This window comes from Apodemus sylvaticus, chromosome 2 (genome assembly GCF_947179515.1).
Source record: "Apodemus sylvaticus chromosome 2, mApoSyl1.1, whole genome shotgun sequence".
Lineage (NCBI taxonomy): Eukaryota > Metazoa > Chordata > Mammalia > Rodentia > Muridae > Apodemus > Apodemus sylvaticus.
Window position 1 is genome coordinate 82182761 of NC_067473.1, and position 13900 is coordinate 82196660.

The 13900-nt window shown below is 36.3% G+C and overlaps 1 protein-coding gene across 1 annotated transcript; it reads left to right on the forward strand.

The window, feature by feature from the left end:
• The first annotated feature begins 4547 nt into the window (after positions 1 to 4547).
• On the forward strand, positions 4548 to 5513 carry LOC127677470 (putative vomeronasal receptor-like protein 4). Its single transcript, XM_052172551.1, has one exon. It carries the CDS (start codon positions 4578 to 4580, stop codon positions 5511 to 5513), a length of 936 nt encoding a protein of 311 aa, XP_052028511.1. The 5' UTR covers positions 4548 to 4577.
• Positions 5514 to 13900: the final 8387 nt, after the last annotated feature.

Consider the following 13900-nt stretch of genomic DNA (forward strand, 5'->3'; position numbering starts at 1 on the left):
TTTACACTCTTGCAGGGGTTGGTTTATAATATTGATACATTGTATTTGTGTTTTGCATTTTTCCATTTTACTCTTTTCTCAAGTTTTAAGCTTTTTACATAGATTTGTTTAATATATTCCAATTATTTTTCATAATATAGATATTTTATAGGAACTTCAAAAATATTTGGGAATCTCTCCTCATTTATTATCCTTACTCAAATGAATTTTCCATATTCAAATTATTTTTCAGTAGGATTTTTAGTCATTTTATTAAAATGAATTTCTTTTTCTTAATTCAGGTTTTCTAAATCAAACCTTGCAGCACTAAAGCTGAACAATATTGGGTAAGACTTTCATCAGCATTGAGAATTATATTCATAATTCTTGAATAATGTACAATTATTTAATGTGAAATTCACTAAGGTTTCCTCTAACAGTTACAAATTACAATTGCTTGTTAAAATCTAATCTTTCCCTTTCTCTTTCTCTCTCTCTTTCTCTCTCTCTCTCTCTCTCTCTCTCTCTCTCTCTCTCTCACACACACACACACACACACAAACACACACACATAATCATACACACACAATTTTAGTGAACACTGTCATATTTTTTCCAGCCTTCATAATGCAACTTGTGATGATGCTCTGGATATGACTGCTTGCTTACTTGCCGTCTCTTCAGTGAGTTTCCTTCTGCTCTTGCTTCATCTCAATTGAAATGAGTGGTAACTGTGAGATTATGATATTGTATTTATTCATCTGTGTGCTTTCAGTTTTACCTGTGCTAAATTCAATTTCCAAATAACAATTCAAACATTCAAATTATTTGCGAGTATCAGGTAAGAGCTATCACTTCCTACTTTATTAAAAAGTATTAACTATTCTTGCTGGGATTCTATATTTTGTAAGCATTTGTAATTTGGAAGTTGTGTTTTTTTTTCTTTTTTTTTTTAAATTTATTTTATTTTTATTTCCTAAAATAAACAGGAGAATGGATGGAGAGAAGGGGACTTATGGAACATATGGGGGGGGGGAACTGGGAAAGGGGAAGGCTTTTAGAATGTAAACAAAGAAGTTTTATTGTGATCACAAATCAAATATTGTGATAAGGAGGAGATGAAGTGATTGTTTATGGGAGAATATAGAGCTGTCTGCTATTGTAAATGTCTATGAATATACTCTGGGTTTCAATACTTAAAACAAATAAAATAATACTTAAAAAATAATAGAAGTTTTAATTAATAAAACTTATTTGTTTACATTCTAAAAGCCTTCCCCTTTCCCAGCCCCCCCCCCCCCCGCCTGCCCACATATGTTCCATAAGTCCTTTTTTCTCCATCCATTCTCCTGTCTATTTTTGCTGGTATTCTATATTATTTAACCATTTGTAATTTGGAGGTTATGTTATTTTTCTTTTGTGCTTTCCTAAAAACACCTTCATTTATTTATTTTATTATTTTATTTAAAAGAAATTTGCAGTTTTGGTGGTTCACATGTTAGTTTAAGTTGCAATATTTAGTTGTCAGTACAAACAGCAAGAGTATATTCATAAGCATTTAAGATAGTGGAAAAACCATCACTGTTATATTGATTCAGAACAAAAGACTAAGCAATCTGCATTCATGCATCTAAAGAAACATTGACAGCTGACAGTACATCAGCCAACAATTTCATTTGTCACCTGAAAGTCACACACTCACTTTCTGTCCTATCTGAGCAGTCATACTGCTTTTAGGTCATTACTCACTAAATGTTGTGAAGCTTAAAATGAAAATGATACTTTTGATATTCTATAATTTTTGTTCCCTATATTATTAAGTCTTCACAAACAGAATGAAAAGATATACGTGCTATACTATATGTGAATAAAACAAACTGTTCCAAAATCAAATATTGTGATAAGGAAGAGATTAAGTGATTGTTCATGGGAGAGCATAGAGCTGTACATGAAGACGTGTTTACTACTTTCTTACTCTCTGTCTCTGTCTCTCTTCCTTGCCCCCTCTGTTAAATGCTTCTTTAGACACATGGCTGCAGATTGCTTCATATTTTTGTCTGGGTCAACTTAATTGTGATGGATTCTCTGCTATTGTAAATGTCTATGAATATACTCTGGGTTTCAATACTTAAAATAAACTATTGCAACTTTAACTAATGTGGAAGCTGCCCAAACTTCAATTTCCTTTTTAAATAAAAGATGATTTTCTCAGCATATATCCATAGTAAGAAATCAGTTTTCACTCAAGAGAGCTATGGGTTTTCACCAACCCTCAGCTCCAGTGAGCCTCAAATAAAAGTGCCAATTTATGAATTAGAAAGGGGGTTATTTTCTGTATGGGGTAGACATTTGCAGTGCAATGGACATGAAATAGAGAGGTTGAAGTGCATATTTTTGGCATAAGAAAAAAGAATTTTACATTATTGTCTTTTACCTAATTATATTATCATCTTTTATATTAATTATACTTGTGCTCATATCAATAAAGAATTGAAGTTTAATTAATAGTAAAATATATGTATATGCTTTGTCCACTTGTTGGTTTAAAATTAGAATTGGACTAAAGTTCTTACAGTTAAAAAACTAAGGTCATAATTAAGTATTCTCCTGGAAGTTTATTTAGTTTTCTTATTTTATTTGTTTATTCCCATATTTATATTCTATGTCTGTGCTATGTCGATGTCTAATGCACATGTATATGTATATTTTGCCTACAAATAGTATCTGTCTACCTCTTGCATGCCTAGTCAGTAAGAGGTTGTATCCCCTTCAACCTGAGTCACATATAGTCACAAGCCACAATGTCAATGCTGAGAATCAACCTCAGCTCTTTCCAAAAGCAAAACATGCTTTTGCTCACTGAGGCAAATCTTTACCCCATTCCTGGAGCTTTAATAAATAGAACACCTCTCTGCACCTCCTGTTAATGCCTGCTGGTTAGAGAATCAGGTGTTCATCTCTGGTAATTGGGAAGAATCCATCATTTTACTAGATTAAGCTTTTTAGGTGAAAAATAATGTAAATATTAAATGTGTGACTTATGGTTTCATAGCCATTTAAAAGTTATAGGTAGCCACAGGCACTAACTTCTGAATTATTTTCATACATACATGCATGTGCCTTTACCTGTGGAAAATATGCATAAACTTGACAATATATTTGGACACTTTGTTTTCACAAGAATCTGATTCAGTGTAGTTGTTTTTATTTCTCTATCACAAGCTTATTTAATGTAATGAATTAAATTAATTCAATAATAATTTGATCCTGGTCACCATGTCAAATAACTAACATCGGTCCTAAAATTAAGACTGTTGAGTGAAACTGTGAAAAGTGTGTGGGTTCTGATGATGTCTGGTAACACTGGGGATCTTGTTTTCTATGGCATGGGAAGGAGTATGCTTTGAAACAGAAATATACAAACAGGATCAGTATTTGTTCATCTTCAGTGAGTTCATATTTGTCATACTGTGTTGATAATAGTGTTTATCTTAGTGTCCCAAGTTCTGTCTTATTGGGGATATATATGTAGTCTGTAGTCACTACAGAAACCATGAAAGTAATAGAGAGAAATGGCCATGTGGGGTGGGATGGAAGCAAAAAGAGCAGAATGACAGTACAATTAACTCCTCAGTGCACTAGGTAAAGGGCAGCTTTCTAGAGTGTGAAGGGGGATAAATACAGAAGAGAGAGATAGGTAGGTAAGGTATCAACATGGATTTCTAGAAAGCCATGACTACTCATTCTATTAACTAATGACCCTGCTCTTCCTAAGAAAAGAAAAATTCTATTTGTCTTGGTAGCTGGGAGTTAGTTCTTTAAATCTGAAGTTTCACAAAAGTTGATGGGATGGTGTCTAAAGTGGGAGAGGCTTAGGGCCATTTAGAACCAGAATTAATGGTCATAAGATATAGAAAGTAAAATAATGGTTTACAGCTGTATCTCACACTTTAATTCAGATTCTGGAGATGTAAGATTTCTTGGAAAATGGAACATTAAAACTGACAGATTGAGAAAGACATTTGGTTGCTTAAACCAATGCGATTACAATGAAATATCACTGCGATTACATTACAATAATGAGTCACAGAATGGATAGTTGTAAAACAGAACACAGTAAAATTATAGAATATGAGAATGACTAACCTAAGATTTTCAATTTCTCTTCTGAATATTTTCCAGATTAATGTAACTCTTTTCAGTTGTACAAATATGATTAACATTCTATGCTCATCACTACTGTTCTAGCTGTAAACAAGGAATTAGGCAATTAAATCAATAGGATTGGATTTCTACGACATGAGACTCGGATGTAATACAGGCCCACAAACTTGGCATTCTGTACAGATATGACTATGATTGTATTGATTATCCATAATTATCTATATATATAGCAGATACATGGAAGACATAGAAATGTAGTCTATGATGTACAGTATGGAAGATCAAAAGTTAAAGAGACAGGCTATTCAAGAATTAGTATGGGAAATAGAATGAAAATATAGCTAGTGTATCACAAACTTGATGTATGCTGTATTTTTTTCAGATATATGAAATAAACTTCTACTATGCTCCTAAGCTGAACACACTCTCCACTTATGTTCTCACACAAGGATGTCCTTTATTTCCAAGCTGGGTTTGGAGTCCTAGCCAATATGTTTCTTTTTTGTTTCTATATTTTTATCATCGTAGGTCACAGACCTAAGCCCACGGACCTGATCTCCTGTCAACTGACCTTTGTGCACATAACCATGTTCCTCACTGCAGGGGATATTTGGCTTTCTGACTTATTTGAGATTCTGAACATTGAGAATGACTTCAAATGTAAGGCAACTTTTTATATAAGCAGGGTGATGAGAGGCCTCTCTATCTGCACCACCTGCCTCCTGAGTGTGGTCCAGGCTGTCACTATCAGTCCTAGTACCTCACTGTTGGCAAAGTTTAAACAAAAACTAAAAAAATACATGATATATGCTTTCTTATTTATTTGGTCTTTCAATATATCCTTTAGTATTAACCGGATCTTCTATGTTGGTGCTTATACCAATGTGAGTGAGACCAGCCAGATGAATTTCAGAAAATATTGTTCACTCTTACCCATGAATTATGTCATCAGAGGACTGATTTTAACCGTGACAAGTTCCAGAGATGTGTTTCTTGTAGGAATCATGCTGATTACAAGTACATACATGGTGATTATCTTGCTCAGACATCAGAGGCAATGCAAGCATCTTCATAGTATCAGCCAGCTCAGAGCATCCCCTGAGGAAAGGGCCACCCAGATTATCTTGTTGCTGGTGGTTTTCTTTGTGGTTATGTATTGGGTAGACTTCATCATTACAACAACCTCACTCTTGTTATGGAGGTATGACCCAGTCATCCTGACTGTTCAGAAGTTTGTGATGAATGCCTATCCCACAATTACTCCTTTGGTACAAATCAGCATTGATAAGAGAATAATCATTATGCTGAAAAACTTGCAGTCAAAATGCCACCATATGTTCTTAAAAAGATGTTTTTTCTCTTCATTATAATGCTATTAATTTATTTCACATTTATATGTACAAGTGTTGTACCAGAGGGCATGCATGTCTGTATTTCTGGTGTCCACAGAGGTCAGAAGATGTCATGGCATCCCCTGGACTTGTGTAGCACTAGTCATTTTGTTTCCAAATTCCAGGTCTTTATACTTTAATGGTTTAAGTAACAAAGCCAGATTCTTCATATGATTTAAATAAAATTTGTGTTATTGCACATATACATTCTTATGACCCTTCTGTCTTCAAATAGTTGAGAGTTCTTAAGTTAATTGTACACAATAAATTGATACTTTCATATGAATTCACTTTCTCCTTTTAACTTTATATAATAAATTTTGCTTGGATGCTGAGGTTACTCAAAGCAATATCCTCACTGATAGTCACTTTCAAGTTTTTTTTTTCCTCCCTGACAAAGTAGCCTTTTTCTTTAAATATTTTTTGTTAATTATTTTTATATATTTCATATTTTATTTCTCACTTGGCCAATCCCTGTCCACCTTCTGATTTGTCCACTTCCCACACCTCCTTCTCTCCCCCTGTCTCCAAGTGGATGTTCCCACCCCCACCACCCCTCCTGACCTCTAAACACCCTGGGGCCTCCAGTCTCTTGAGGGTTAGGTGTATCACCTCTGAATGAGCACAGACCTGGCAGTCCTTTACTGTATGTGTGTTGGGGGCCTCATATCAGCTGGTGTATGCTGCCTGTTTAGTGATCCAGTGTTTGAGAGATCCTTGGGGTCCAGATTAATTGAGACTGCTGGTCCTCCTACAGGGTTGCCCTCAGATTCATTCAGCCTTCCATAATTCAACAGTAGGGGTCAGCTGCTTCTGTCCTTGGTTGGGTGCAAATATCTGCATCTGACTCTTTCAGCTATTTTCTTTTGTTTTTAAGTTACATTCACTAATCAAAAATAGTTTAAATATTTTGTTGTAATGTTTCCACTAATCATAATTTATGTGGATCCATAAAAATGATGTGATTTTTTCCCACTTTTCCCACATTTATTTAATGCATTTCTTTTTTATTTATTTGATATATTTTTTATTTATATTTCAAATGATTTCCCTTTTCTGACTCCCCACTCCCCAAAAGTCTGATAAGCCCTCTCCCCTCCCCCTATTCTCCCATCCACCCCTTATAAAAATGTAATGTGCCTGTTTATCTATTCATTTTATCTACTCATTGAGATATTAATGGGAAATAAGATGTTTTATATACACATTCATGTTGTACAATGTGTTTGTTGTGTATTTGTATGCATTTATGTATGTGTGTGTACACAGCTGAAGGATGTGTGTATATGTACACATAGAGACCAGGAAGTAATGTTGGCAGTTGTTCTCTTTTGCTGTTCACCTGGTGTCTTGTAGAGCATCTCTCTCTGTGACCTGGACCAAGGTGGCAGTCTCAGGGATTCTCTTGTTTTCACCTCTCCAGCTCTGGGATCACAAGTGTTTACCACCAGACTTCATCATTCCAGCATTCTAATAATATATTCCGATTAGGGTTTCCACTTCTCCTATTCCTCTCAGTTTGTACAAGTGCTTCAGCCCCCCTCATCCATTCATAACTATCTATTCCATTTTCCCTGTTTAGGGAGATGCAATGTTATGCCAAGAAGCATTTGTGAACTGCAAATGACCACCAGTGAACCAGTTTTGATGCAGTTGTACTAGGGTCTCTTTATTACAAGCTCTCGTCTGGGTTTTCCTCTAACCTAACCATGACACTGCAGGATGGGAAGGTGGAGCAGCCTCGAACCCTCAACAGGACAAGGTTTCATACGAAATGGGAGCAAGTGAGGGGATATAGCCTGGGAAGTAGCTAATAGAATGACTGTTGTAAGCAGACACATGGGTATTCTTAAGCAACACTGTAACAATCCCAAACAGTGTGAAAGTACATCTGAGACAATCAGACTAATCTTTTATTAGTTGTTGCTAGGCAGTAGTAAGGGAGTTCCTCTTGCATATGGGCCAAGTACAAGCCCTAGGGTCCTTCCTGGTACTTGGGTAGAGCTTGTGTATTTTTGTTAGTTATTTTCTTTATTTACATTTCAAATGTTATCTCCTTTCTTTGTTTCCCCTCCAAAACCCCCCTATCCCATCTCTTCCCGCCTGCTCCCCAACCTACCCACTCCCACTTTCCTGTCCTGACATTCCCCTATCCTGGAGAAAGGAGCCTTCACAGGACCAAGGGCCTCTCCTCTCATTGATGTACATTTTTTTAAAAGAAGGCAGCTGATCCCAAGATGGAAATGGTTTGGCCTCTCAGCATCCTCCCCTCCTCCTCCTATTCTATACCTGAACTTTATGGTCATGTGGATTATGGCTTGATTATGAATATAGAAGCAATAACATACCATGTGGGTCAGTGTTACACAAGTCTGAAGGAGGTTTTGTAGTTCTATCCTTTTTCCTATAAATGCCATTAATTTAATGGCTCAGTAATGTTCTATTATGTAAATATATCTATTTTTATTTTCTCATTCATCTGTTGATGGACATCTAGGTTATTTCCAGTTCCTGGATATTATGAATATTCAGTGCCTCTGTAGTAGGATCAAGTGTCTATGTTTAATAGTGGCATAGCTGCATCTTGAAGTAAATCTGGTGCCACCTTCCTGAGGACCCACTACACTGATTTCCACTGTGAATGTACATATTTATGCCCCTGAAAGCAACACATCAGTATTCTTCTTACTCCACATATTTCCCAGCATTAAGTGTAAATTGTATTATTCATCTCGGTCATTCTGTCTGGCAAAAGGTTAAATTACATGGTAGCTTTAACTTGCATTACACTGATGACTAGGGATGTTGAACTGTTCTTTAAATGTCTCTCTGCCATTTGAGTTTCCTTTTTTGGAAATGATTTGTTCCTATCTGTACCCCACATTCAATTGATATTGAGCTTTTCGAGTTCTTTATATATTTTGGATATCAGTCCAGTACTGACTGGTATTCTGTCAACTTAGGTTGAGTCTTCAGAGAGAAAGGAACCTCATTTGATGAAATACCTCTATGAGATCCTTTAGTAATCATTTTGTCAACTAGTTGCCAAAGAGCCAGTGCATTGTGGGTGGTATGATCCCTAGGCTACTGGTCTTGGGTTCTGTATGAAAGCAGGCTGAGCACACCAGGGAAAGCAATCCAGTAAGCAACACCTCTCTGGGTTCTCTGCATCACCTCCTGTTTCTATGATCCTCCCCTGATTGAGTTCCTGTCCTGACAATTTTTTGTTTGTTTGTGAATAGCATTGTAAGCTGAATAATCCCTTTCTTCACCAACTTGCTTTTTGTTTATGGTGTTTTCTCACAGGTATAGAAGTCCTAAGAAAAGCCCTGTACAGGATAGGTAGTTGGTAAAAATATTTTCCCATTCTGTAGCTAATTTGTCTGAAGGATGTTATCTTTTGCCCTGCAGAATATTCATGGGGCGTTATTTATAAATTGTTCTTTTTAGTGTCTGGTAATCAGTTTTCTGTTCTGAAGTATATTTTTTTCCCTGTGAAAATATTTTCAAAATATTTCCACCTTTCTTGTTTGTCAGGTTCAGTATATCTGTTCTTTATGTTGAGAATTTTGATTCATTTGGAGTTGAGTTTTGGGGAGTATGAAAACCATGGATCTATTTGCATTCTCTATGCAGACATTAAGTTTGATCCTTATCATCTGTTGAAGATATTGTATTTTTCCATCATGTATTTCTTATTTTTCACCAAAAATCACGTGTCTATTGGTTTGTGGTCTTATGTGTGGATCTTCAATTCTACTCTACTCATCAATGTTTTGCTTTTTGTGTGAATGTTATGCTGTTTTCATTCCTGTAGCTGTATAATACAATTTGAGATCTGGACTGGTTTTTCTGAATATCCAGCCTGCTGCCATCTTCGAGTTAAAGTCATCTTATAGTAAAAATATATTAATTTCAATCTTTTCTATGATTCAACTTTTGTTTCTCAAGAACTGGGCTATGCTTCATATTGTAAGAATAGACAGTTCTGTACTGCTTATTTTAGGAATGGCATTCATGATTTTATTTCAAAAAGCTCTTTGCAACTTTCAAAAAGCTCTTTGCAGCTGTTTGTTTCAAAATGCTATTACAATCCTACCTTTGTTTCAAAAGGTGATTTTACAACCTGTGACTACTTTGTTTTGCCCAGTTGCAACCCTGTCTTTGTTTCAGCACTTCCTAACTTGTTATGCTTATGTTCTGTTCCTGTAAGCCCACCTAAACTTCCTACCAAATCCCTCAGTTGGAAACACCATATCTCTGATCTATAAAAGTCTTTTCTTCTTCACAGTGAATGCTGAGTTCTTGAAGTCCAATTCAGGGGAAGGCAGCTGGTGTATATGAATAAAAATGCTTGCTGTAATTAATGCTTGCTTTAATTAATTCGACCATGATGATTTGGGTCAATGAGTGGTCTTTCTCCTCCAATCTTTGAACAATACCTTCAACAATTCCCTTATTGTTCAGCAGTGTGTTTTAGCTATCCTGCTTGTGTGTATGTGTGTGAGTGTATGTGTGTGTTTGTGTGTGCATGTGTGTGTTTGTGTGTGTGTGTGTGTGTGCATGTGTGTGTTTGTGTTTGTATTTTTATATGGTGTTGTGCATTTTTTTTTTGGGGGATTTTTAGATATTTTATTTTTTGTATATATATATATATTTTACTTTCTATATTCTTTGTTTACATTCCAAATGCTTTCCCCTTTCCCAGTTACCCCCTCCCCTTATGGCCCATAAGTCCTCTTCTCCATCTATTCTCCAATCATTCCCCCTCCCTTTTCTCTGTCCTGGTACTCTCATACAATGCTGGATCAAGCCTTTCCAGCATCAGAGCCCTCTTCTTCCTTCTTCATGGGAATCATTTGATATGCTAATTGTGTCTTCAGTATTCAGAGCTTCTGGGCTAATTAATATCCACTTATAAATGATTGCATTCCATGTGAATTCTTTTGTGATTGGGTTACCCCACTTAGGATGATATTTTCTTTTTTTTTCTTTTATTTTTGATATATTTTTATTTACATTTCAAATGATTTCCCCTTTTCCACTCCCTGCAAGTCCCATAAGCCATCTTCCCTCCCCCTGTTCCTCTATCTACCCCTTCCTGCTTCCCTGTTCTGGAATTTGCCTATACTCTTGCACTGAGTCTTTCCAGAACCACGGGCCACTCCTCCATTCTTTTTGGACATCATTTAATATGTGGATTATGTCTTGGGTACTCAAAGTTTCTAGGCTAATATCCACTTATCAGTGAGTGCATACCATGATTGATCTTTTGAGACTCGGTTACCTCACTTAGTATGATGTTCTCCAGCTCCATCCATTTGTCTAAGAATTTCATGAATTGATTGTTTCTAATGGCTGAATAGTACTCCATTGTGTAAATATACCACATTTTTTGTATCTATTCCTCTGTTGAGGGATACCTCGGTTGTTTCCAGCTTCTGGCTACTACAAATAGGGCTGCTATGAACATAGTGGAGCTTATGTCCTTATTACATGCTGGGGAATCCTCTGGGTATATGCCCAGGAGTGGTATAGCAGGTTCCTATGGAAGTGCCATGCCCAGTTTTCTGAGGAAAGGCCAGACTGATTTCCAAAGTGGTTGCACCATCTTACATTCCCACCAGCAGTGGAGGAGTGTTTCTCTTTCTCCACATCCTCGCCAGCACCTGCTGTCTCCTGAGTTTTTGACCTTAGCCATTCTGACTGGTGTGAGGTGAAATCTCAGGGTTGTTTTGATTTGCATTTCCCTAATGATTAATGATGTTGAACATTTCTTAAGGTGTTTCTCAGCCCTCCGAAGTTCTTCATGTGAAAAATCTTTGTTTAGTTCATTATCCCACTTTTTAATGGGGTTATTTGGTTTTCTAGGTTCTACCTTCTTGAGTTCTCTGCATATATTATATATTAGCCCTCTGTCAGATTTAGGGTTGGTGAAGATCCTTTCCCAATCTGTTGGTTGACGTTTTGTCCTTTTGACATGTCATTTGCCTTACAGAAACTTTGTAGTTTTATGAGGTCCCATTTGTCAATTCTTGATCTTAGAGCATAAGTTATTGGTGTTCTATTCAGGAACTTTTCCCCTGTGCCCATGTCCTCAAGGGTCTTCCCCAGTTTCTTTTCTATTAGTTTCAGTGGGTCAGGTTTTATGTGGAGGTCCTTGATCCATTTAGAGTTGAGCTTGGTACAAGGAGATAAGAATGGATCGATGCACATTCTTCTGCATGCTGACCTCCAATTGAACCAGCACCATTTGTTGAAAAGACTATCTTTTTTCCACTGGATGCTTTCAGCTCCTTTGTCGAAGATCAAGTAACCATAGGTGTGTTGGTTCATTTCTGGGTCTTCAATCCTATTCCATTTATCTGCTTGCCTGACATTGTACCAATACCATGCAGTTTTCATCACTATTGCTCTGTATTAAATTTTAAAGTCTGGGATACTGAATCCCCCTGAAGTCCTTTTACTGTTGAGAATAGTTTTAGCTATCCTGGGTTTTTTGTTATTCCAGATGAATTTGAGAATTTCTCTTTCTAGCTCTATGAAGAACTGGGTTGGTATTTTTATGGGGATAGCATTGAATCTGTAGATTGCCTTTGGCAAGATGTCCATTTTAACTATATTAATCCTGCCAATCCCACGAGCATGGAAGATTTTTCCATTTTCTGAGATCTTCTTTGATTTCCTTCTTCAGAGATCTGAAGTTCTTGTCATATAAGTCTTTCACTTGTTTGGTTAGAGTCACCCCAAGATAATTTATGCTGTTTGTAGCTATTGTGAAGGGAGTCATTTCCCTAATTTCTTTCTCAGTCTGCTTGTCATTTGAGAATATAAAGGCTACTGATTTACTTGCATTGATTTTGTAGCCAGCCACTTTGATGAAGTTGTTTATCAGCTGTAGGAGTTCTCTAGTAGAGTTTTTAGGGTCACTTAAGTATACTATCATATCATCTGCAAATAGTGATAGTTTGACTTCTTCCTTTCCAGTTTGTATCCCTTTGACTTCCTTATGTTGTCTAATTGTTCTAGCTAGGACTTCAAGAACTATATTGAAAAGATATGGAGAGAGGGGGAAGCCTTGTTTAGTCCCTGATTTTAGTGGGATTGCTTCAAGTTTCTCTCCATTTAGTTTGATGTTGGCTACCAGTTTGCTGTATATTGCTTTTACTATGTTTAGATATGGGCCTTGAATTCCTGCCCTTTCCAAGACTTTTTGCATAAAAGGATGCTGAATTTTGTCAAATACTTTTTCAGCATCTAAGGAAATGATCATGTGTTTTTTTTCTTTGAGTTGTTTATGTAGTGGATAGCATTTATTGATTTCCTCATATTGAACCATCCCTACATCCCTGGGATGAAACCTACTTGATCATGGTAGATGATTGTTTTGATTTGTTCTTGGATTTGGTGGGCAAGAATTTTATTTAGTATTTCTGCATTGATATTCATAAGGGAAATTGGCTTGAAATTCTCTTTCTTAGTTGGATCTTTGTGTGGTTTTGGTATCAGCATAATAGTGGCTTTGAAGAAGGAGTTGGGTAGTGTTCCTTCTGTATCTATTTGGTGAAATAGTTTGAAGAATATTGGGGTTAAGCTTCTTTGAAGGTCTGATAGAATTTTGCACTGAAACCATCTGGTCCTGTGCTTTTTTTGGTCAGAAGACTATCTATGACCCCTTCTACTTCTTTAGGGGTTATGGGTCTGTTTAGATGGTCTATTTGATCCTGGTTTAATTTTGGTATTTGGTATCTGTCTAAGAAAATGTCCATTTCCTCCAGATTCTCCAGTTGTGTTGAGTACAGGTTTTGTAGTAGGATCTGATGATTTTATGAATTTCCTTGGCTTCTGTTGTAATATCTCCGTTTTCATTTCTAATTTTGTTAATTTGGATACTTTATCTGTGCCCTTTGGTTAGTCTGGCTAAGGGTTTATCTATCTTGTTGATTTTTTCAAAGAACCAGCTTTTGGTTTTGTTGATTCTTTGTATGGTTCTCTTGGTTTCTACTTGATTGATTTCAGCCCTGAGTTTGATGATTTCCTGTCTTCTTCTCCTCCTGGGTGAATTAGCTTCTTTTTGTTCCAGGGCTTTCAGTTGTTCCATTAATCTTCTAGTGTATGCTCTCTCGAATTTCTTTTTGGAGGCACTCAAAGCTATGAGTTTTCCTCTTAGCACAGCTTTCATTGTGTCCCATAGATTTGTGTATGTTGTTCCTTCATTTTCATTAAATTATAAGAAATCTTTGATTTCTTTCTTTATTTCTTCCTTGACCAAGGTATCATTGAGTAGAGTATTGTTCAGTTTCCATGTGTACGTGGACTTTCTGTTGTTTTTATTGTTCTTAAAGACCACTTTTACTCCATAGTGA